The 26,126-nt window shown below is 20.1% G+C and overlaps 1 protein-coding gene across 3 annotated transcripts in view; it reads right to left on the reverse strand.

The window, feature by feature from the left end:
* Positions 1-26,126, reverse strand: part of LOC100863386 (low-density lipoprotein receptor) — a 91,114-nt gene that overhangs the window by 21,083 nt on the left and 43,905 nt on the right. Inside the window, exons 3-4 of one of the 3 annotated variants that reach the window (XM_003689813.4) lie at positions 21,986-22,108; positions 3,590-3,712 (exon numbers count right to left, since the gene is read on the reverse strand). In XM_003689813.4, coding sequence (XP_003689861.1) covers positions 3,590-3,712; positions 21,986-22,108 — 246 coding nt within the window. The remainder of the gene's footprint in view (positions 1-3,589; positions 3,713-21,985; positions 22,109-26,126) is intronic. The other 2 variants (XM_012484878.3, XM_012484886.3) reach the window with 2 other exon arrangements.

Genomic DNA, 26,126 nt, shown 5'->3' on the forward strand with positions numbered 1-26,126 from the left:
TACTTCAATAATTAAGTAATTATTACTTAATAATAATTAATTATTATAACACAAAGAGTTGATGATAACTTTATAGATTATTGAAAAAAAATGAAAAAAAAAAATAACAAAGAGAAATAACTACGGATACAGTACGAGCATACCAACAAAAATATGAAAAATTACAACGATTAAAAATTAGTGACACAGTTCAACGAAAAATCGTGGAAATATATCGTAGTTTATATAACATGATTACGAAAATTTAGTTATTCAAAAATTTTTCCAGAAAAATCAAGTGCTTTTCGGAAAAGAAAAAAAATTTGTTTTGATAACAAATTTGTTTCGGTATGATTCGATGATATTATTCTGTGATAAAAGGAAATTATATATTTGCATACGTTTTTGCGATAATATTTTAAGTTTTTTGATAATTATCTCGACAATCTCGAGATCTCTTAATAGAAGAAAAGAATAAATATAAAATATATAATATATATATTAAAATTATTTTATGATAAAAATTTATTTTTCTTATGATATAAAACTATTTATTAGATTTCTTTTATGATTTTTATTTATATAGAAGATATATTATAATTATATTAATTATAAAAAGACTGAATTTTCATTAATAAAAAAATTAAAACTTAATAATATCTTCCTTACTATTTTATTTACTGTAGTTAATATTTTTGAAATAAAGAAAGAAAAAAAATGTTAGAATGTAATTGAAAAAATAAATAATGTTATTATTAGATTAGATTCAGCATGTTAAGAGAGATTAATTAAAAAAGAATGATTCTCATAATGATAATAATTACATTTAGAATAATAAAAAAACAACGAAAGTATTACAGTATCTGATTTACATTACATTGAAACTTACATGCAACAATTATTAATTAGAGAAAAGCATACAACATGCAACGATTACATGGAAAGCATATGGAATTTTGTATTAATCATTAAAATACAAAAGTTAAATAACAATGAATTCTCGATTATTTCTGTTTTCATGCACTTTGACAATTTTATTTTTTTTTAATTTTTCTTTATTCAATATTTACAAATTTACCATTCTCAAGAAATTTATATAATTAGAATCACAAAATAATATTAATTTCTTTAAAAAGAATTTTTAAAAGTGTATATCTGTTTTATAAAGCATATCTTTATTGCTTATTTACAAAAAATCAAATATATAAATCCAAATATTCACCATAAATTGCATATAATAATTTCATCAATTGTAAACTTTTCTGTTTCTGTTTCTGTTTCTGAATAAATAGAGATCACTTTTTCAAATATTAATTTATTTTAGATGTAAAAATATTTAAAATTTTAATAAATGAAGATATTGATTGATATAGAATAGAAAAATTATGTAATAATAAATTATCAAGCATGAAAAAATACATCTATTATATGAAGTAATAGGCAAAAATAAAAATAATAAATTGATAAATAAATCATTATATTCTATTATAGACATTTAATAAATTAAGTTATATGTAATTAAAATCAATTATAAATTATTGATTATTTATTATCTACAATTTAATATTTATTTATTTATAATATTTATATATACTTATCTATAATATACGATATATTAAAAAAATAATTTTTCTAAACTTTTTTTTTTCTATTACTGTATATTTATGTTTAATTTTTCATTTTATATGTAAGCATTTTTTACAATAGAATGTCATTAAGAATATGAACATTCACTAACACAAATCTAATAAAATTTATTTTTTCAAATAGCAAAAAATAACAAAATAAAAAATAGAACAAAAATAATAAAAATTTTCTAATTTGTCAAAAATTTCTCAGAATAAAAAAATAGGAAAAAGAAAACATGCTCATTATGAATTCTATCATACATATTTTAATCCTTGAAATTGAATAAAATATATATTATTATATATAAACTAAGATCAATTTGATGAAACAAGTTTGCAAAGTATGCATTTTAATTGAAATATGTAACATTTATATTAATATCAGTTTAACTTATTAGAAAAATTTCGAAAAATACTTAACGATTAATTTAGCTTTTTCTTACATACACATACTTTATAGTTTAATACATAAAATAAATTTAACACATCAAATTAATATTACAAATCTAAAATAGAATATCAAAGAGTAGAATTTCGTTCAAACCAAATACATTATATGTTATATATTAAAAATATATTAGATTGTTTTAACTCGTTTAAATTAAAATCTATCAATCATGGGTTATAGAACTTATACATTGATTGCCAATTTTCTATTTAATTTAAGATTATTCTACAGTAAATAATATACTTTAGAATCATTTATTTCCGATCTTTGATAATTGATAATCGTTACATTAAAATTAAATATATAAAATTAGATATTATAAAACATTTTCTATGATTAAATGATAATATTTGATATTTTTTTTAATTTTTATAATTACTGATAAATATTTAGTGATATTTAATATTCATTAGTAAACTATTTATAAGTTTTATTAAAAATATATATATATTATTATATTTAATAAGATTACTTTTAATACTTTTAATAAATTTAATTATAACTTTTAAAAAAACATTATACAATCTTTAAAAATAATTTATAATGTTTTAAATTACAAAGATAAAACATTTCATATTGAATTTTATTGCGTATGTGTTTTATTATACTGTATTTATTTCTTATACTTTATATGATTCTGAAAATATTTCATTAATAGAATAGAATTCTATAGATAGAATAGAAAGTATAAATATATATAGAAAAATAATAATGGAAATAATGATATTAGCAATTTAAATTTATTATTCATGCAATATAACAAAATATTATTATAAACACATGAAATATTTTTGAAATGTTTGCGATATATGATAGAGTTAATATATAGTAGAAAATAATAAATTTATATTTTTTGCCATAAAAAATTTTTAAATTTCAATAACTAAATTGAAAGTATAATTAACAATTTGAATTAATCTTAATTTAAGAATATTTCATTTCAATTTTATGTATTTTTTGTATTTTACACAATGAATATTATTAATGATACTTGTTTTTCGTAATTGAAACAATTCAGATTACAGAAACTTAAATAGAAATATATGTGAATTGATTATATTTTCAAAAAATAAAAAAAAATTTTTTCTTTCATTTTTTTTATCACTTTCTACTTAATTAATCGAAATGTCAATAATTTTATGGATCATAATAGATTCACTTATATATATCTAATCTTTATTATTGACATTCCTTATTATATATACTTATTTATGCAATTTTTTATTTAATAACAATTAATATTTCTACGAATTTTAAATGATATTTATAAAATAATGGTATTTATAAATTAATTTATAAATTAATTAATATTTCATCATTTCATCATTATCATTTCATTACTATTAAGATTTAAAAATTTTTAATACAAGATTTTTTTAAGATTCAAGAAAGAAAAATAATATTCGTAAAATATATATAAAAAAAAAAAATGAAACTTAAAACAATAATTCAAATAATTGGCAATCAATGTGTAAAGAGGAAAAAATGTTATATGAATAAGCATAAGTAAAATAAGCCCCATGCAGAATCTTACTACACTCAGCCTCGTCTGAACCGTCCGAACAGTCTCGATGGCCGTCGCACATCCATGCGAGTGCCACACACTCGCCATTCCCAGAGTGACACGTGAACTCATCCGCCGTGCAATTCTTCATTCCTATAAGATGACAATCGATTGGATCTCGTTTTTTATTTTGTAACAAAGTGCCAACCATATCAATCATAGTTATAGATCCCGTGTTGCTTTCTATTATGCGTATGCACAATTTGACAAGCTTTATTTTTGTCAAGTGTATGCACATTCTCGAGAATTGTCTCAAGAACATACAAATTGCATTCTTGGGATCAATTATGTATAGCAAAAATTTTTTACGCAATTTAAATACGTTTTAGTATTTTTATATATCATTTATAAAATAAAATCATATTTTGAAAGAAAATTTTATTTTCTTTCTTTAATCTGAATGAATAATTAAAAACATGTTGCTGAACTTAAGCTTAAATTTCATTATTTTATGTTGATAATTAGTATTTCGATAATCAATGTTTTATTGTTAAGATCATTTTATTTTTATATTATTAGGATATTTAATAGTATCAAACAAAAAAGTAATGTATGTAAACAAAATATTTTTCACAAAATGTTAAAAAAATGTTTTGTAAAACATTAAAAGCATACAGAAAAATTTTAAAATAAAGTAAAAAATATTAAATACATATAGATTTATAAATCTGTTTGTTTAACCAATTTAATCTACTTATTTAAAGAAATATTAAAAAAATAAAAAAGAAGAATATAATATACGAAATTATGAATAAATAACAATTATTAATAACAGGATAAAATATTTCTGAAACAATGAATCAAAAACACATTGAAACGAATAATTTTTTAAAAAACAAATTTGATTAAATAATATATAAATAGAAAAATTAGAAATTAGAAAAATAAAATTTTGTTATAAATTGAATGAATAATTATTTTATGATATCTATAAGTTATATACAGATTCCTTTATTGAAATTCACATTCTTTTTTTATTCCTATATCTACTTTTCTTTTATATTTTTATATTTACAGATTATTTTTTATCAAAGTTTGAATTTATAAGTTTCATATTCTTTTTAAGTTTTAATTTAATTATCTTAATTATCTTACATATTTCACTTGTCTTTCTTATATAATATTCGATAATTTTTTTCAAATGCTTATAAGTTTATCGAATATCATATCATTTATATTCAAATATTGATATATTTCTATTAAATTAGATTACATTAAATTATAATAAATTACAATTCAGAAATATATATATCTATATAAATATACATATATATACTAAACCTAAAGAAAACCAAATAAAATAAAATAATTTTAATTTGAAAATATATAAAAATTTTATTCTTTTTATCTATTTAACTATCTTCATATTATATTAGTTTAACATAACATTTTTTGAATATTGTATATGTATTTCTATTTTATAAAAATATTAATCAATGTATTCAAAAATTCACGATTCTTCACTATAGATCAGCGAGATATTAAAACAAAATAGAATGAAAATTCTAAAAATTAGAATGGAAGCATTTCATCATTTTATCAAGCTCATATCCAACAATTTAATAAAAACATACGATTTTTTTTAGTAAAGAAAGTAAAAAAATTCACAAATTCTATGATAAAACTTCAAAATGCGGAATTCAAAATTGATATTTACTTTTTCCAACAATTTATTTTCTTTCAATATCCTAATTACAATTTTGTTTTAATAGAAAAAAAAAAAAGTGTAATAATTTGAAGGATGCAATTTATGATTTCAAGACCGAATTCCAAGATTCTCTTTCCTTTTTTTCTTCTAACGTGAATAATTCCTCCTCATCGTATTCCGTAGTTTTTTCTTTTTTTCATTCTTTTTCTCTTTAGTTCCTTGTTGATTCCAACAATCAACCTTAGGACTTATCAATAACTTACTGCCACAATTTTTCTCGTCCATCCCATTTGTGCAATCACGATGAAAATCACAGAGCCAATTTTTCGGTATGCAGTCTCCTGGACTGCACTCGAACTCCGATTCACTGCATGATTCCGATCCTTTCGATAGCAATCACTTTATCATTTTTCATTCGGTAGCAATTCGAGACATGCCACGCGCGAATAAACCAAATAAACCAAAGTTTACGAAAGATTTATAAACGACACAAATTTATTATACTAGTATCGCGATATTAAACCGGGATTCGAATAATCCTGTTTCTCGTGTTGTGAGTTTTTGGGAAAAATATTTTTCTTTTTATTTTCATTCTTTTTTTTTTTAAAGGAAATATTTTGTATCTTTTCTTTTCTATTTTTTATTTCTTTTTATCTTATATATTATTTTTATAATTATAAAAATACCGTAAAAAATGAAATGGATGACACATATCTTAAAATAAAAAAAAAATCAATGAATTTTCTAAGAATATTTATATATATATATATATATATATATATATATATATATATATATATAGAGAGAGAGAGAGAGAGAGAGAGAGAGAGATCTAATTTCTTGAATTTTTAAACAATAATTATTAATACTATTCATTATTATATAACAAATAAAGGTCTATATATATATCATATACGATATAGTATCATAAACATGAATAAACAATATTTGGAGGCAAAAGAAAGAATGAGGATTTCAAATATAAAATTTTAATTTCGAGAATTTATTGATTTCCAAAATATTAATAAAAAACTTTCAATATTATACATTGAAGCATATACAGACGTTACCAATGCATTAAATGATATCTAACCAAATTTATTAACGCAATTATATTTTCTATAATATAATATAATATATGAAGGTATCCCATAAGTTTCTTTCACATTACGTTGGAATGACTTCAACTTGCTATTTTTATATAAATATGCAGGTTTATTAGCCTTATTAGATTTAGAGCTGATAATTTTAACTTGAAAGATGAAGATGAGCAGCAGCCGCCCAGCAATGGATGAATATGGATCTTATCAAAATTATGTTTGTTGAAAATCCACGATATAATATGCACGAGATAGTAGATATCACTAACATTTCCAGAACAACGGTACATAATCATTCGATCAGGATGAGATATATCAATCGATGGAAAGTTTCCAAGTTATTCACGGAAACTGGCCTTATGAATCGCGTCTCTATGTGCGATTTGCTTCTCCAGCGACATGAAACAGATCCTTTCTTAAAAAGCTTGTCATTGGAGACGAAATTTAGATTTTGTATCGAAAAATGTGCATCGAAAATGCACTTGATCTAAGAACAATAGATCTTTTCGAAACTTGGACTTCACTCGAAATTCTTTTGTCCATTTTTTTGGGACTGGAAAGGTGTAGTATAAGCTCCTTCCTTAAGATGAAATCATCAATTCTGCAAAATATTGCAATCATCTCCATAAATTGAAAACAACTATAGCAGAAAAACGGCCAGAATTGGCAAATCGACGAGGCGTCCTTTTTCATTATGACAATGTAAAACCGCATGTTGCATTGATTATAAGAGAAAAGCTGTTATAGTTTGATTGCGATGTTCTACCGCATTTTCCGTAGATCTTGCTCTATTCGATTATTATTTGTTCCTATTATTAAAAAATTCTCTTCATGATAAACAGTTCCAATCCGTAAGCGAAATAAGAACGCATCTCGAGAAATATTTTGCAAGTAGCAATTTTGGAAAGAGGGAATAATGAGGTTTCCTAAGAGATGAAAGAAGGTGATAGAGCAAAACGGTTCATATATAAATCGCAATAAATCAACCTTAAACAACAAATGTGTATTCATTTCGTATCAAAAAAAAAAAAAAAAAAGAAAGAAACTTATGGGAAACTCTAATAATATAACTCTAATATATAATATAATATTCTATAAAATTTCTATTCTATAAAATTTTCTATAATATAATATATATCTTCTATAATAATCGTCGAAATAGTAATAGTATTAAATCGAATAATTAAATTTTTTTCATTAATATTTTGGAAACTAATAAATTTCCGAAATTAAAATTTTATATTTATATTTAGAATTTTTTCCCTTTTAAATATCGAAACTATAGTTTAACTATGGTTTTTTTTTAGAAATTAATTTAAAAAAAAAAAATTTTTTCATTGAAAATATTTTTTGAATTTTCAATAATTACTTAACAATAATTTATTATATTCATTTTCGTGAATATTTATTTATTTATAAAGTTATAAGATCAAGAGATAATGCTAATAATATTCTATAACAATCAATTTGTACATCACAAATTTACGATGTATCACTATAATTTTATTTTCTTGTCAATACGATTTGACAAAAATCATTTCTTCGCTTAGCGTTTATCGATAAGTACATAAACATTGATTCATTTGATTCTTAATCATTAATAATTATTTCATCACATTGAATGTTATTCATGAACAAAAAAATCATTACCAATGCCAAACTTTTAAATCAATGCTAAAATTCTAAAGATATGACAGATAAGATTTGATCCTTGAAAATCTATAAGTTAATTGATCTATTTTTACATCTAATTATCATAGTCAATTACAGAAATTGTATTACGAAATAATAGAATAAAAAACAACTATTATGAATATCAAATATATATAGAGTTCTATTCTACATGATACAATTGTTATATAAGTTCAGATGATATAATTCTTTATTATTGTCAATTAATTTATCTAAGTAATTTTTCATGTCACTAGTTACCGCGTTATATCTTTTCCACTGTTACAAAATCGATATGACTTTTCAAAACAAAGTTAATACGATTTTACATTATTAGCAGATTAACAGAACAAGAATAAAGTTCATATACCAAAAAAATTTTACGTTGTCACTGAATAGATTTACAAGATTCTATTAATTCGAGGTTATAAAATTCAAATGCGTTCAATAATTCAATAATTCGAATTGTTCTAATAGTTCAATAAGTAAAAACGTTCTCTTTTGTCCGGACTGTTCAATGGTTCAAAGGTTTAAAAGGTTCTAATTTTTTCTCGAATTTTATTAAACGCCTCTAAAACATCCTTTCACGCCCATATCGTAAAATCATGGATCTTTAATGGTATATTAATACCATAGTCCAGTTCCTTGATTAAGCGATATCATCAATTTAAGAAAAATTCCTAACATTATTAAGAGGTCTATACTTCACAGAGTCCGGAAAATTGATACAAGTATTTGTAATAATAATTTATAATTTTTCTTAAAAAGAATGATACTAATTGCCATTGAAATATCGCTGAAAAATACCATTTCAAGACCACCTTCACATTCCAGTTATATTGAAATTTTTTAAAAAATATACAATTCTTTTAAATTCTTCTCTTAAAAAGGACACTATCCTCATGCAACATCATTTTGTATCATCTGTTTAATATTTTAATAATTATGTAATTATATCATACATATATCATATATCATAATATATATATAATATAATTGTAATAAAATACTGAACAAATATATATAATATAAAATAATATGTATGTATTATATTCCGCAATATATAATATTAAGTTTCAAAAGCAATGCATAGAATACTATTTCTAAAGAAAATCACTAAAAAAATGTTCTAAAACTTGTACAAACTGTAGGTTTTAGTAATAATATCATATTAATATTCGAAATTCGTATTAAATACTAACGGATTTTCTATCCTTGTACTATAATGAATACTCTTTCCATTGTTTTTTATGTATGTAATATAAATACTTGATATTTATAAAATATTAATATATGTGTATTTTATACAATATGTATAAGAATGATACAATTTTTCAAAAAAATTTGTTAATAATATTTATCTAAAATGTCTAAGATACTAAAACTTTTTATTTTAAATTAAAGTAATGTACATTTATGAATATAGAATATAATATATCACTTTTCTTAATTTTTGTATTTGCACTAATAATTAAAGTAAATTAATGGAACAAAAAAATCGAACTATTATTGTGCTACTATTTTCCAATAATGAAAAAAATTTGTCTTTTTCTTTCAGATTTAATGTGTAAAGAATAATTTCTCTAAAATCAATTTTTAAATATGTTGACTTTATTTTTGATTTTCTAATTCTTAATTTTATTATATTATCAATTGTAATATTTTTTTCTTCTTATTCAATAAATTTAATGATAATATATTTTAAAACAATATATGAAATGATATTTACAATTTAAATGTACACAAATTAAGGATACTTGCTTGTTGAATATTATTTAAGAATAAATGATATTCTTTGATTCGTTTCAAATTTAATATATAAATTGAATAAATTTCTTTATTCAATTCAAAATTATTATTTTTATATCGTAAGAAATATTATTTTTTGTTGTAAGAAAACAAAAATAGTATCATTATATTAGTAAACATTATATTAGTAAAGATTTATAAAATATATAAAAATAATAATGATTTTTAGACAGTTTGCGATATTTTTAAAAATTTCTTAAAATTCAAATTCATATTTTATCAACATTTTTAAATAATAAAATGTTTTATTTAAAATTCATAAATAGCAAAAAAGAATTTTGTTCTTATTTTTTCAATTTAATATTATTTTAAATATTCTTAAACAAAGCATATTTGAAAAAAAATGTATTGTGGTAAGGTAAGCATAGACTTATATTATTTTTAATTCTAATTTATTGATTTTTTATTATTTCTTATATAAATCATAGTTTAATAATCTATAAATTATTTAAATCCAAAATCATAAATATTATAAATATATTATAAATTATATTCTACAATCTTACATTTCAAAATATTTATTTATGATATATACGATATACATATAATAAATTATATGATAATTAATATATCAAAAAATAATAATATGAATTAATATTCATTAATTAAAAAATTAAAAAAATAAAGTATATATATATTACCATAGCTTGGCTTAGTTTTTGAAATTTTACAAAAATACTTTTAATATCATATATCATATTCTGTAAATTTGAAATAAATTTGTATTGAATTTAATATTTATATTTACATTTTGTATTTACATTCTATTGGATTATGTTGTAATTTTTACTTAATCTTTTCAATATTTTCATTATCCATAGAAAGTTTGAGCATTCCATATATTTTTCAATTTTATGAAATGCAAAAATAAAGAGTTACAATAGAATTACAATAATAGATACTAATTATGATACTAATGTTGCGATTATTATAACTTTGTTCATTATAATTCCAATCGTCCAAGACTTTTTATATTTATATTTTTCTTTATATTTTATTTTTGTATTCTACGAATTTAAATGGGGATTCCTTTAAATCTGCAGAATATCCAAATCTATTATTAATTTGGTGAATTGAGATTGAAATATTTCAAGAATATTTCGTAAAAATTCATAAGAAAATAGCTTTTTGATTCACACGTTCTTCTTCATTTTGGATGTCTACGCTGCGATATTATGTATTTTGGCAATTATTTCAACAACTAAAACTACACAAGTTTCAATAAGTATATTAGTTATAATTGAGCACGCTTATATCGATCTATCAGATACTTGTGCTCCAAGTACATACATATTCCAATAAATCTATCAATTTTCTTTATTTTTGGATATGAAGTTTTTCTAATTTAATTATCAATTTTGAATATATATATATTGTTTTTACATAATTATAATTTTTTTTCAAGTTCTATAAACGGATTCGCTTTTATAAATTTCTATTTCTATAATTTTTCCATATATTCTTGACGAAATATCGAAACTCTTATAAGACAAAATCTCGTATATATATATTCATTTCATATCTTATTGTAAATTTTAATATTAGATGAATTACAAAATTTTGTTTACGATGAACTAATTGAAATAACAAGTGTTATTATATATGCTTTGATCTCAAGTTATTCAGGCAAATAATTATCGAATGATTTCTCATATTTGTTTTGATTACTTGTATAGATCAAAATAATTTCATAGATTTATCATACACATATAAACCTACACATATATTTAGTACAGTTATAATTCATAGATTAATCGAAACATATATAATCGATTTAAAATCGAGCGTTGATATGTATAGAAAAAAATTGTTCAAAATGTTGATTTCTATAATATATTTCAAGATTATTTAAATTGATGCTAATATTTCCAATAATTTTAAATCTTAAATTTTACTACAGAACTTATTGAAACTTATATCATAGTATCATCCAAATAAAATTTTTCGTTCAATTTATCATTTATCATTAAAATTTTTTGAATCACTGAAACTGAAAATCGTAATCATTTTTATAATAAACGGAAATAAATGGTTTTTAAAGAGCACAAAAAAAATTTAAGAATTTTCGTAATGTATTATGTATTCTTGTAAAAACATATGACGATCCAAATAATATAAATCCTTCGAGAACCGTCAATATAAATATAAATAATTCGTTAATTTTTGATATTATAAATTTTGATGTTGTGAATTTAATTAGCATTATTCGATTATTATAATTAGCATAATTCGATTATAATTCGATATAAAAATTATTTTATTTTTTAACTTGTTATTATTATTATTGTATATAATATACATATTTTATACATAAAACATTTCAAGACATTTTAAAAGCTATTCCGTATAAAATTATGATTTTCGAATTTAGTCCTTGGAAAAATCCTGGAAATGGTAAATTTGAACCAAAAATTTTAAGCAATATTATAATATGTTCAAGAGATTATAATTATATTATAATATTATTCCAAATAAAAGATTAAAAAATTAAATAACTAATAAAATTTCAATTATTATGTCCTCTCTTTTAATTTCAAAAATAAAAAAGATTCGAAAATAGAAAATACAAATGGAAAAAATACATATTACATAAATATACATAAATACATATATTTCTAATAGTAGTCAAATAATGACGAATAATGAAAATAATGGACAATTCCCTAAATATGTAAATAGCTTCTTCATCTTTATTCAAATTTTTAAATCAATATGCATCTGAATTCTAATATCAACAGTATCCATAAATCAGAATATTATTATCAAACTAAATTACCAAACTATTCCATTACATGACGAGAACTACGTTTCATATAAAGCAAAACCGTATATAACGAACAGGAATTTATCGAATTGATTTGTGTATCTGGGTCACGATATTAAGTGCATTAATAGACGAAACAATATAGAGAATTATTTGATTAGATTGATTAAATAGCATTTTCGATTTATACTAAGAGAGGTCAAAGTGATATTGATTATGATATTATATATTTTCTGTTGCTTGTAATCGTTCAATTCTAGATTAACTGCGTCGTATTTTCATTTTTGCATCTAAAATCACCACACATAATTCAACGAAGTAAATTTCATGTTTTAGAAATAGTCTAATATTTTTTTAAAAATTCAACTATCTGATATATGTCAGAGAAAAAAATATTGAAAAATTATTACAATTTTTGTTTATTTAATGCATTAATTATGGATCAATTACTTGTTGAACTATCTCGTCGGAATTATTATAGATACAATTTTTTGGTATAAATTTAATTAGATTTATTTTTTCATATAAATTTAATTTAAATTTAAAGATTCAATCACTTTAGGAATAAATTTATCCAGAATTATTATTATATATCCGGATTATTCTTTTTTTCTATTAATTATATTTATTTAAAGTATATTTATAAATATGAATTTTTTGTGTTTACGCAGTAAAATTTGAATATTTTATTCTAATTAATTTATACTAATAATTTAGAAAATATTTTAGAGAACCATTTATAATTTAAATATATTTTCATATTTTAATATATGAAATAAATATGTTCTATATATTCAAATATCGAAATAGAATATTGTGATTAAAAAAATGAACACAATAAATGCAATAAAAAATGAAAAAATTTTTTTGTACTTAACAATTATGTTTTTCGAATAAAGAAAAAAATAAATAAAAAAATAAATACACATAATTACCATTATTTTTCAAATAAAACATTATTTTTTGACAAATAAGGCATGAATACTATAAAAAAATAATATGTTTAAATTATTTCATATATTTATTTATAAAATATCAATAATTAATTCTTAATAATTTATAATACTATAATAATATTAAAATATTATCATAAAGTAAAATTCTAAAAAAAATAGTTTTTACAACATTTTTACAAACCATCGTGTAAAAGAAATATCGAATAATATTTTGTTTCTACATTATTATTTAATTATTAATTAATTAATAAAAATATAAATATAATAAATGATGCATTAAATAATATCTCCTGAATAGAGAACATTTATTTTTTTCAATTGATTTTGTATAGAGTTTGTATAGAGTTTATTTAGAAATTAATTTTTGAAAAAATCGAATTTTAAAATTTGCCGATTATATGATTCTTTAATTATATATATTCAATTTTGATTTTCTAAAAAATCAAGAATGAAATTAAAGAATTATAATAAATATTTATGTGATAAAATTTTATTCTATTAATTTTTTGCTTATTTTTATATAAGTAATTACTTATTAATAGTTCATTCGTATCTAATCAGAAATTAACCAATTTCATTTATATTTAAAAAGTTATCAAACTTATCTTGAAAATGAATCCTCAAATGAATAACTTTTATATTTTCTACTTATTTTTTCCCTTTAGAATTAATTGCCAAAAACTTTTCATATTTTAACTTTATAAGCAACAATAATGGAACATACAAGTATAGTATATCTATGAATAATAGAAAATTTCTCAATAATACATTTTTGCCTTTGGTAAATGCAGAATTATCTCCATTATGTGATTCTCAAATATTGGCGTCAACGAATAGTCGAATATTGATTTTTTTTTCTATTTTATCCAAGTTTATTGTTTCTCATTTTTATTAAAAAAAGATTTTAATTTCCAAAATAGCTAATTCTTCTGCAACGCAGTTTCATCATGTATATACTCGGGATACTAATTCATAGATTAAGAAAATGAATTTTTATTATAAAATTCAATGAAAATATACATTATTTCACATTTTTATAATTTAAACATATATAATAATAAGATTTAAATATATATAATAAGTAAGATGCAATATATTAAATGATCTTTTAATTAGTAGTAAAAGATAATTTTTGTTTTATGTAATAAAAAATAAATAATAATAATAATAAATTAATAAAAAAATTTTTCCATTCTTAATGTTATTACTTGTAGATTAGCCTCTTGACTTCTATGATAAAATCGAATTTTCATTGAAAAAAAAAATTATAACATAAAATATGCATTAATATTTTATAAATTTAAAACACATTGATTTTTGATTCTTTTCTTTTTTTTTTATTTCAAATGCAAATAGTATCAAAAAAATTTTCATCATCTCTAATTATATATTATATGAAATTCAGTCACTGATCATTCTTAACAATTCGAAATTATTATATAATATATATATAGTCTCACGAATTTTAAATTTTTAATTTAAAATTCTCTAATTCTTGCTGATACAAAACGTGCTATATTCACCATCACATATGTTACGTGTTATATAAAAAATTTTTTTTTTATTTTCAGATCTCTTTTTCTTTTTTAATTTGTTTTAGAATTCAATCAAGCTTTCATCGATATTTTTTGTACTATGATTGAAAGAAGAATAGAAAATATTTATTGAAAATGTATCTCAAAATTAACGGTAGCTTTCGTTCATACATCAATCCAATCTACCTGCACGAAACCGGTCCGAAAAGTTGCACTTTCACATACCTGTATTCGCGGTGAGGGAATCGCATTACATGGACCGATCAAAGAATGACGTTCTTTCTTCTTCCCAGAAAACGTCGCAAGAAAACAGGATTGTTCGTTCCCATAGAAGAAATATTTTATAATCAATTGGCAAACAAACCGCTCGTTCTGATCAATTAACACGAATTAAACTATAAATATCTATCAATACAATCATTTACGAAATTCATTTGTAATAAAAAAATAAAAGTATAAATAAAAAAATCATTTTTATTAAAATAAAATTCTATCATAAAATTTCACAATAAAATTAATAATATTTTATATGAAGAGGCTTAAAAAAAATGATATTATTATTAACTATATGTTTTCTTTTTTTTATGAAATGAAGCTTTAAAATTTTAGACTTTTTCATTGTAAACATTTATATATTTAGCGTTTATAATCCTTAAAAAATAACAAAATAACACAAGTTATACCGATTTTAGCGAGTGAAACAAAAAAAATTGTAGATAGATACAATTTAAATTTACAAAATTTACAAAATGGGGACAAAAATATTTGTAACAATTAATATCTTGATCACTATTGTTACATAAACATTAGATTATTTAATAAATTAACTCTCAAGAGAGACATAATAAAATTTACTTTTTATATCAAAAGATATTACTATATGATATTATAAATGATTTAGATATTATAATTATTAATATTTTATAAAATATAAAAAAATTTTATACATTTTATATTACAAAATTTTATTTATTAACTTATAAACAATTGAAATTTGTGTTAGATGAAAATATAAAGAGAAAAATATTTTGCGTCATTTTATTAAAATATTTAATTTAAATATTAAATATCTATCTTTTACACACTTTTTTATAGTATTATAAAATAATCCTATATTTAGAAATATACAATAAAATAAAATAAAAAAAGAATAAAAATAATGATTTAAATTATTTTATGTATTAAATCATTTTATTGTTATCAATAAAATTGTTATCCATCGATAAAGTTAAATTAATAAAATTAAATTTGAAAGGTATATCATTAAGTATGTTTAATGGAAAATATAATGAAAAAATATTTTATTTAAAAAAAATAATATTAATCAATATAATTAATCAATATAATTAATAATACAAGAAATAAGATCACAAGAAATAAAAACATAAAAATAAGTAATACAAAATATATATTTATCTTTTTAGAAAATTTTATTATAAATTTTTAAAGTTTCAATAAATAACTATAGCATGTTTTAACACATGTTTCTAACATGTTTGAAAACGTGTTTCTATTAAAATTTAATGTAGTCTTTACTAATCACAATTTTTGCCGAATTAAAAATTTTGATTCTTGTACATTACTCTAAACATTAGATTATTAAAAATTTCAATTTATCAATGTCAAATTTGAAATTAAATATTTATAAATGTTAAAATTAAAAATTTGATATCGCTTTAAAGTATCTTTTTAATCAATTTTCAAACAGTAACATATTTAACACGATTCAAAAATAAAATAAAAATAATATATATTATATGACATACTGATATCTAATCATAGTTATTATATTATATATGTATATATACATATGTGTAACATAAAATCGATCATCCTTTAGAAATCGAATAAGAATATGATTTATAAAATTTGAGCGATTTGAATTTTTTGAGATTTTAGAAGAATTATTTTATTAAACAATACAAAAAATTAAAATATTTTTTTTAAATTTATTAATTTAAATCGAGAAAAAAATGAAAATAATGATTTATATAAAAAAATATGTTTAAAAAAAATTTTAAATATATCTTTTGTAAATCTAAGTTTTATATATGCATAAAATTTCATCAAAATCGATTAATGCATCGCAAAGCAACAGATATCGAATGATGGAAAAATATTTAGATTTATTATATTATTACATTATAATATATTATTATTACATTTTATTATGTTATTACTTTATTATATATTTTTATCGAAAATATATAAAAAAATTTCAAATTTGAGCATTTTCGATCATTTATAGTTTAGAACAACATTAATACAATTATTTAATAAATTAATATAAATAATTTTTTTAACATCTTAAAAAAAAATTAAGTTTTTTGATTCTTAAAAAAAGTTATAAATAACCGAGTTTCACAATGTGCTATTCTACATTAATTTCCATTCGTTCATTTCCTCTTTCATTGTTAAAAAAACTTTTAGTTTGATTATATATTTACATACATAGTATACATAATATATATATATATATAAGGTGATAAGGTGATATACAAGTATACAAATATATAAATGAAATAACTTTAATTATTTCGTAAATAATGATTTTAATGAAAAATGTTTCAGATAAAAATTAAATACTTATGAAGATATTTAATATAAATAATTTTTTTTATAATTAGACGTATAATAAATATATAAAAATCAATTATATTTTTAAATAGAATTATATATTTTGTTAATCTATTCTATTGATTATTTTTCATAAAAAGAAGAATTGAAAAATTAGTTTAAACAAATTAAAAAATATATTTTAATTAATTAATTTAAATTCTTTGAAACTTTTCGAAGAGACAAAAGAAAACATTAAAAGACAAAAAATAAGAACTTTTCTATTTGTTTTCCTTATATTTCATACAAAAAGTTTGTAAAACTTAAGTTAAAATATTTTATACATTAATATTTTTTTTAGACAACAAATAAATTAATTATTTCTATATATTATTTTATATATTTCTATTTTTATGGAAAATGATCAGCAGAATCAATTATCGTAATAACAAATATATATAATTTCATTTAAAAAAACACATTTAATTTTTATATGCTTTCCAAAAAACAGTTTTACAAAAAAAACTATTTACATTGAATTCTTTAAAACTATTTAACTTTATCTGAATTTTTAATTAAAATCATTATTTATGAAGTAACCGAAATTATATGCTTTACTTTATATATATGCATATAATGGAACGATTTACATACACGATTTACAAGATAAAGTTCAAAAAAATCAGATAGTTATAAATAATTATTATTGAATGAAGATCGAACAAATTATTATCAAAACATAATCAGTAGTTTGTAATAATATTCGTTACATATAAAGCTATTAGAAATATTAATTACCATATATATATATATATATATATATATATATACACACACAATTTGTGGTTAGAAATGCGAGAATATGAATATTAATTCGATATTTCCGCGATGAAATCAGAACAAGCAGTTGTTATTATTAATAATGTGATATCGTGCAACAATCTATTTCTGAAAAATAAAATTTATTCATATATATAATACACATAATCATACACATATACAGGCATAAAATGTTATGTTAAAAATTAGTGTACTATTATATATAATAGAACACTAATTAGATTAATACGATATGATTTTCCCGATTCGCAGAACAGGAATTCATCAATTAATGTTAAGCCGTGATTATGACGTAAAAATTGATCGATATTTGAACAAAACACGTATATACCTCGAACAAAACAACTTTTTTTTTTGCCAACAATTTACAATTTCTTCAATTTCTACAAATAATCTCGCTGTTAAATGTAATAAAAAAGATTCGACGAGTTATCGTTTTTTTTACTCAATCAATGAATATATAACATATATATATAGAATAGAGTATATAAATAAAATTTCTTAATAAATAATGATTTCAGCAAAACAATATTTTACAATTAGATAAATATTAAATGATTTTGAGAAAACCATATAGTGAATTCGATTTTTTTATCACTTATATTTTTATAAATTATGAAATATATGAAATTTATATTATATATGAAAATTATATTATTTTCTACAAATTTATAATATTAAAATAAAGTCAATTATTAAATAATAACAATAATATAAATATTATAATAAATGATAATAGTTATAATAAATGATAAGAATTAATAGACAAAATAAATACAATAATGAAAATGAATGATGAGAGTTCTATTAAAGAATTTTTTAAAAAATATTATAATCAATATATTAAAGATTGATACTATATGTAGATATTACTTGATATCCTATAGATATCAAGGAGGAAAAAGAAGTTTAATTTTTATGTAAAAAATTAATTATGATTTAAATTTATAATTCAAAAATATACAAATGGTAAGAATGGAATAATCGTTGCATAGTTTACGTTACAACTTGATTTTGAATCATGATTTTCATCTGAAACAACTATCACAAAATCATATAGCATAATTTTAATAATATGCTCTATTCAATATACACAATATACACATATAATATTTTATCGGTTTCGTAGACAATGAATGGAAAAACAAAATCTATGCATATTATTCCATTAAATACTTGGCCGAGCACGTGTGTTCGCATTAATTGATGGGTCGAAATTAAAAATGAAAATTAAACATTTTTTGGAGATACTGCTAACCTCTCTTACGCACAGTTTTTCACCTTAACACTTGTACAACTCGAAATGATTTTCATTTTCATATTATTGATATAAATAAATATATATATTTATAACCTAAAATTATTCTATTTTAGCAAAGGATTTTAACATTATCGAAAACATCCCATAGTACCGATGAGTTTATGAAATCATCCTATTGCAAATTTGTCAAATTTGAAGCGCTTCTTAAGCTGCAATTGCTCAATTGTTTGTTACACTTTTTGCTCGAGGCATACACATTTCTCACGCGATTATTTGATTACTATCTGAGAGTGATTAATGATTTCGGATTAATTCTTCTAAAAATCTTTCGTTTTTTTATCAATAGTTATCAATAGAATAGGATCCATTGCTCTCCCACATCCAAACAATTCGTAATACATAGAATCAATCAATTTGTGTGTCTCGTCTTTCGAATATAAAACTTCCCGGTTTCCATAGGAAATCAAAAAAATAAAATTTCAACAATTCTCAAACGAAAAATATCTAGTAGTCATTTAAAATTGAATAGCTATTATACGCAATACTTATACAATATAAATGAATTTATTTCCATATGTTTATTGTGAATCTTCTAGAATTAAATAAGCTAAAGTTAAAATTATATAAAATAATATATAAAATAATTAAATAGTTGATTGGTATTATATATAAATAAAAAATAATCAAACTCAAGGAATATTAAAATGAAAATGAAAAATTATAAATACAATATATTACAAATATATATTTATTAATATTAATTAAATATTATTAATATTAATTAAATATTATAAATAATTTATTAAATATTATTAATATTAATTAAATATTATAAATAATTTATTAAATATTATTAATATTAATTAAATATTATAAATAATTTATTAAATATTAATTAAATATTATAAATAATTTATTAAATATTAATTAAATATTATAAATAATATTAATTAAATATTATAAATAATTTATTAAATATTACTAATATTAATTAAGTAATTTATTATAAATATTTTTGAATTCATTTCGAAATATTATATATATTGTAATTTTGGTACTTGTATTTTATTATAGTTATAATATTACTTCATTTATTAATATTTACATATTTAAAAATTCAAGCATGACACAAATATTTTTATTTTTTAAATTTTTACAAACTTCGTCAATTATCATTTTTTGCTATAAATAAATATACGTTATTTAACCATATTAGTAAATATCAGTAATATATCAATAATATATTCTTAAATAAAATAATATATCAGTAAATATATTCTTTGTAATATATATATATTAATTTCGTAGTTTACAAATCATGATAAAGCGATCTTTTTCGAAAAATAATAAAACGAAACATTTCTTATATCTATGGAATATTTTATTCTTTAAATTTTTTCATTTTATTTATATAATATTTTATATTTATATTCTACTTACCCTATTAATCAATTAATTTTTTATTTTTAATTCTAAAACATTTATATAATGAGATTCATTATGATTCAATGCAATATTTTCAGAAAGATCGTATCTTTTTGTGAAATCATTCCAATAATTTACTAAGTAATACGAGAAGATAATAAAAAAATGCATGTATTTTATATAAAATTTTTAGTTTAAAAAAATATTTATTTTAATCTTCAATTATTTTAATGTTATTTAACTGAAGTGTAATATGTAATATGTTAAAAGTAACAGGCATATAAACAGATTATAGTTATATTCAATTTTAAGATTTTCTATATATATTCTATATATATATATATATATATATATATATATATATATATATATATATATATAGTATATATGACATTATATATTATATTGTGTTATATAAACAAGACAAAAACTTTTTTAAATTTTAATGTAATTTTAAAAGTTACGTAAAAAAAAAGTAATACTGAATGAAATATTAAAAAAAAAAAAAACTATAACAAATGAAAAATATTTGTAAATTTTTTCATTTAATTATAAATTATATCCATATAATTGCGATGATCTATATCCAAGATTCTTACAACAATTATTATAATTTCGAATATTGTAATAGAAAATCATTTCGAATTAAAGAAAATTCAGATAACTGTCGATTACTTAATGACTAATCATTATTAAAAACTAGCTACAACATACAAAGGAAATAGAATCGTTTTTCGAATAAGGTAAAAAGATTAAAAGAACAAAATAAAAAATTAAATTAAAAGAAAAAAATATACTTACTGCAAACTGTTGGATCTTCATCCGAGCCATCTCGACAGTCATTGTCGCCATCGCAATGCCACGTTCCGGGTATGCATTTGCCGTTCGTGCACTTGAACTCCGTATCAGAACATTTTTGGGGACCTGGAAGTGTTTCATCATCATCACTGATGGATGCTAAGTGCACGATGCATGCCAATTGCAGGATCATTAAGAGCGTTGTTATGCACATGCATCGCGATGCGTTGAAAAAACATATCGATGTTCCAGTGAACCGCATGCTCTCGTGATAAAATGTTTCAGTCCCTTTTTCAGTCACGAAATGAACGTTCAGGTTCACCGAAGAGAGATGACACTACGATTGTATATCTTCGGAAACGCTACTTTAATTGCTGATTCAAGATAAAAATTTTCAACGAAGAACACTTTTCAACGAGATTCTTTTCTCTTTTTCTCCCAACAGTTTTTATTTATTATCAACTTTTCCTTCTCTCCTTCTTCTCCTTCTTATACTCTCTTTATATCAGAATAGCAGAAAATTATTTGATTTCAAATACCATGTTATGTAAAATGAATCAATAAAACATATGCGATTATCACGGCGGTGAAATTATACTAGGCAAAAAATTAACGAGGCAAAAATATCAATTAGTACCGAAATATTAGAACCATCTATTTAGAGCATCATTCGAATTTCATATCCTTGAAACGAATGAAATTCTTTCGCCTCGTTCGATGAAAAAATCTGTCTGTTCCGCAGAGATTTCTTTTTCCAACGGATTCACAATACTCTTATTCTTTCTTTTTTTCTCTTTTCTCTCTTGACTTAATCACCGATTTACTTTAAGAGAACACTTTTCAGATTTGACCAAACAATCGTTCGTAAAATAGTTTTCCAATAAATCAAATCTCCTGTCAATAATTTTTCTTTTCTAGATTGTTTTCGATACTTCTCCTTTCTTTTTCTATTTCTGTTTCATTGAAATCACTAAATGGATGTAGAACATAAAGATGAAACGAAAAAGAGATGAAAGAAAAAAATTCAACCAAACTTTTCGTAATCTCTGAAAGTTTCGAGTTAATGTGATAAAGATACGATCAGATTGTTGTAGAATGTAACACGAAAACAGAATTGAAACGTTTCTCTATATAAAATTACAACTACCCCGAATATGATAATCTATATAACTATTCCGAAAATCACAATCACAACGATGCGATGTCGATGCACTCACGCTGCCGACTACGGATGCTATAAGCGAGCGATCGAGTAAAGGGGCCCCTATATATGGGCCTGAGAACAAACACATGATATAGGTGGACAACTCACGCACACCAGTCAATACGTAAGAAAGGAGAACGCAGTTATTTGATTCGTTTTTGCTTAGGTTAACAGAATTTTACCATGCGATTTCGTTGGATTAAGAAGTGATGAACGTATGATCAAAAATTACAACAAAGAGAGATTAATTCAACTGAAACGATAATAAGTAATGAAATTCATTCCTATGCAATGATTATCAAACTTTAGCGTCAGAATGTCATTTGCGTCGTAGTGAGAGGGCGAACGCATCTTGATCTGAAGCAATCCGCGTTTGTTTCGCAATCAAAATAATCGAATTATTTGTCTCCGCATATCATTAAGATTATTAGAAAGTATTATTTTCTACTAATCGATGATATAAGAAAAATAAATAACAATTTTTTTTATTGTACATTGTATAGACGTATAAATCAAAAAAAAATGAAATAGAAAAGAAAGAAGATGAAAGATTTGGTGGAATTTTGTAATTATTCGTGCATAAAAATAAAATAAGCATTTTGGTAATTCATTTTTTCACATTCGTTTTGAAAGTAGATATTTGTGAAAATTATTTGTTTATTATTCGAATATATTATATTATATAACATATATAATACGTAATATATATTTTAATGTTATGTCAATATATATATATACATTCACTATAATTATTCCAGAATATTTATATACAAAATATTAATACATTCGTGGTATATTTTTGGAAAATTCGATTCTAGAGATCAAAATAAAGTTAATGTATAAAAATGTTAGGAAATTTAGGAAGTTTATTTATTATAAATTATAAGCAATTGTAATTAAATAAAACAAAAATAAAATAAGATAAAAATAGCTCTATCTTTGTAACATGACCGTTTATTTTCCTTCTAGAATTCTAAACTTTTAAAAATATCTTAAATTTTTAACGCTTTGTGTATATTCTATTGCATGTTAAAAATATATAATATTTAATATTATTTGTTAAATATCTACAATTTTATTTGATTTTAATTTCAAATAAACCTCGCGCTAGTCAAATTTCAATCAAAACTTGCTAATGATAAGAAATTAAATTCGAATCTTAAGAATATTAAGTTATCTAAGAATATTTATTTAGAAAAAAATAGTAATGCTGAATTTCTAATATCATTGATTTTTTTTAAATTCATTTAAAACATAATATATATTTAAATAGTATTATATATGACAAAAATATGACAAAAATAATTAATTTATTATGATAAAAATAATTAATTTAAATGTATTCATAATCAATTATTAAAGGTTAATCAACATTAATCTTTTTAATAAATCTTATTTTAAAAAGAAAATTAAAAGATATTTATTTTAATAACTAATAATTTATATTTTCATTATAAAAACATATTTAATTTTTCGGCTATTTAAGATGTACAAATTAATTTATATATACTTAAAATTGTTCAATTTATAAGTTTATTATTTTCATTGTATATTTTATTGTTTTTTTATTCATAATTTTTTTAAATTTAATAATCATACAGATAATTAAAAAATATAAAAAATAATTATTAAAAATCGCAAAGTATTATTTTAAAATTATTTTACCTACGATAAATAACATGCTATAAAATTTTCGAAGTAATATTATAATACAAATTATAAGTACTCAAGATAATGATTTTAAATCTCGCAATTAAAATGATTAATAATTTCGTTAATTAATTATTGTTAATTAATTTCGTTAATTAAAAAATATATAAAAAAAATATTAAAATAATTTTTCAAATAAATTGATTATTAATGTTATTAATTACAAAAATAAAGAATATTAACTTTAACCGTTCTAGAATTAGAATTACAATTTCAAATTTTTTCTATAACAATTAAATATAAAACTCATTAATAATAAAATGAATTAATTTAAAAACAATTAAAAAATAAACTAAAAACATTTAATTTAAAATATTTAATTGAGCAAGTAATTGATTCGATTTACAATAATTTATTATAATATATCTGATTATTTATATTATATCCAATTAATTATATATATATTCGATATGTAACTGTATAATAGAAGAAAAAAATATTGCAAAATAATGTTTTCATTCGTTTAACGCAATATTTTCCAACCTATCAAACCTTTAAGAAATATAAGTTTTTTAAGAAAATTCCATTATAATTATCTATCATATTGAATATTAAAAAAATGTTAAGGATTCATTATAATTATATATTGATATTAAATATTTTATATTTATTAGAACATAGGCTTTTAATATTCCATTCAATATTTTATTATCTTCGGTAATATCCTTTGTAATTCACTTCTAAAAATAAAATATTATATCATCTTTTTTATATCAGAATTATATATAATATTTATACATATATTATACATACATTATACTGAATTATGTATATTATATATGTATAAGTGTGCAATTCGATAATCTAATTTGGAGATTATATCTATTTTAAATATAAAATATAAAAAAATAACAATTATCAAGATTAATACTTTTGAAATGTTAGTATTTATTTCAAAATGATTATAAAAAATTATAAAAAATATTTTTTTATCATTGTGAGTTAAAATTAAATATAAAAAAATTACGTTCATTCTATATCCTTAATCAATTATTTGCCTCTTGCATAAAAGGAATGTTTATTTTATCTTAAAAATGTATCTTTATATATATATATTATATGCGATTATAAATTATATTTATATATGTATTTATGAAAAGATAAAGTGTTTTATTTTATTTGATTAAAAAATGTTCAATAGATAAAGTAGAAATATTTCAAAATATATTAGAAGAGTTTTTTATTCATTGACTATGTTATCAAAAAGAATTAATCGACCAATTCTCTCGA

The sequence above is a fragment of the Apis florea genome, unplaced genomic scaffold, assembly GCF_048593485.1.
Source record: "Apis florea isolate Af1SG1 unplaced genomic scaffold, ASM4859348v1 contig_3798_pilon, whole genome shotgun sequence".
Taxonomy (NCBI): Eukaryota; Metazoa; Arthropoda; class Insecta; order Hymenoptera; family Apidae; genus Apis; species Apis florea.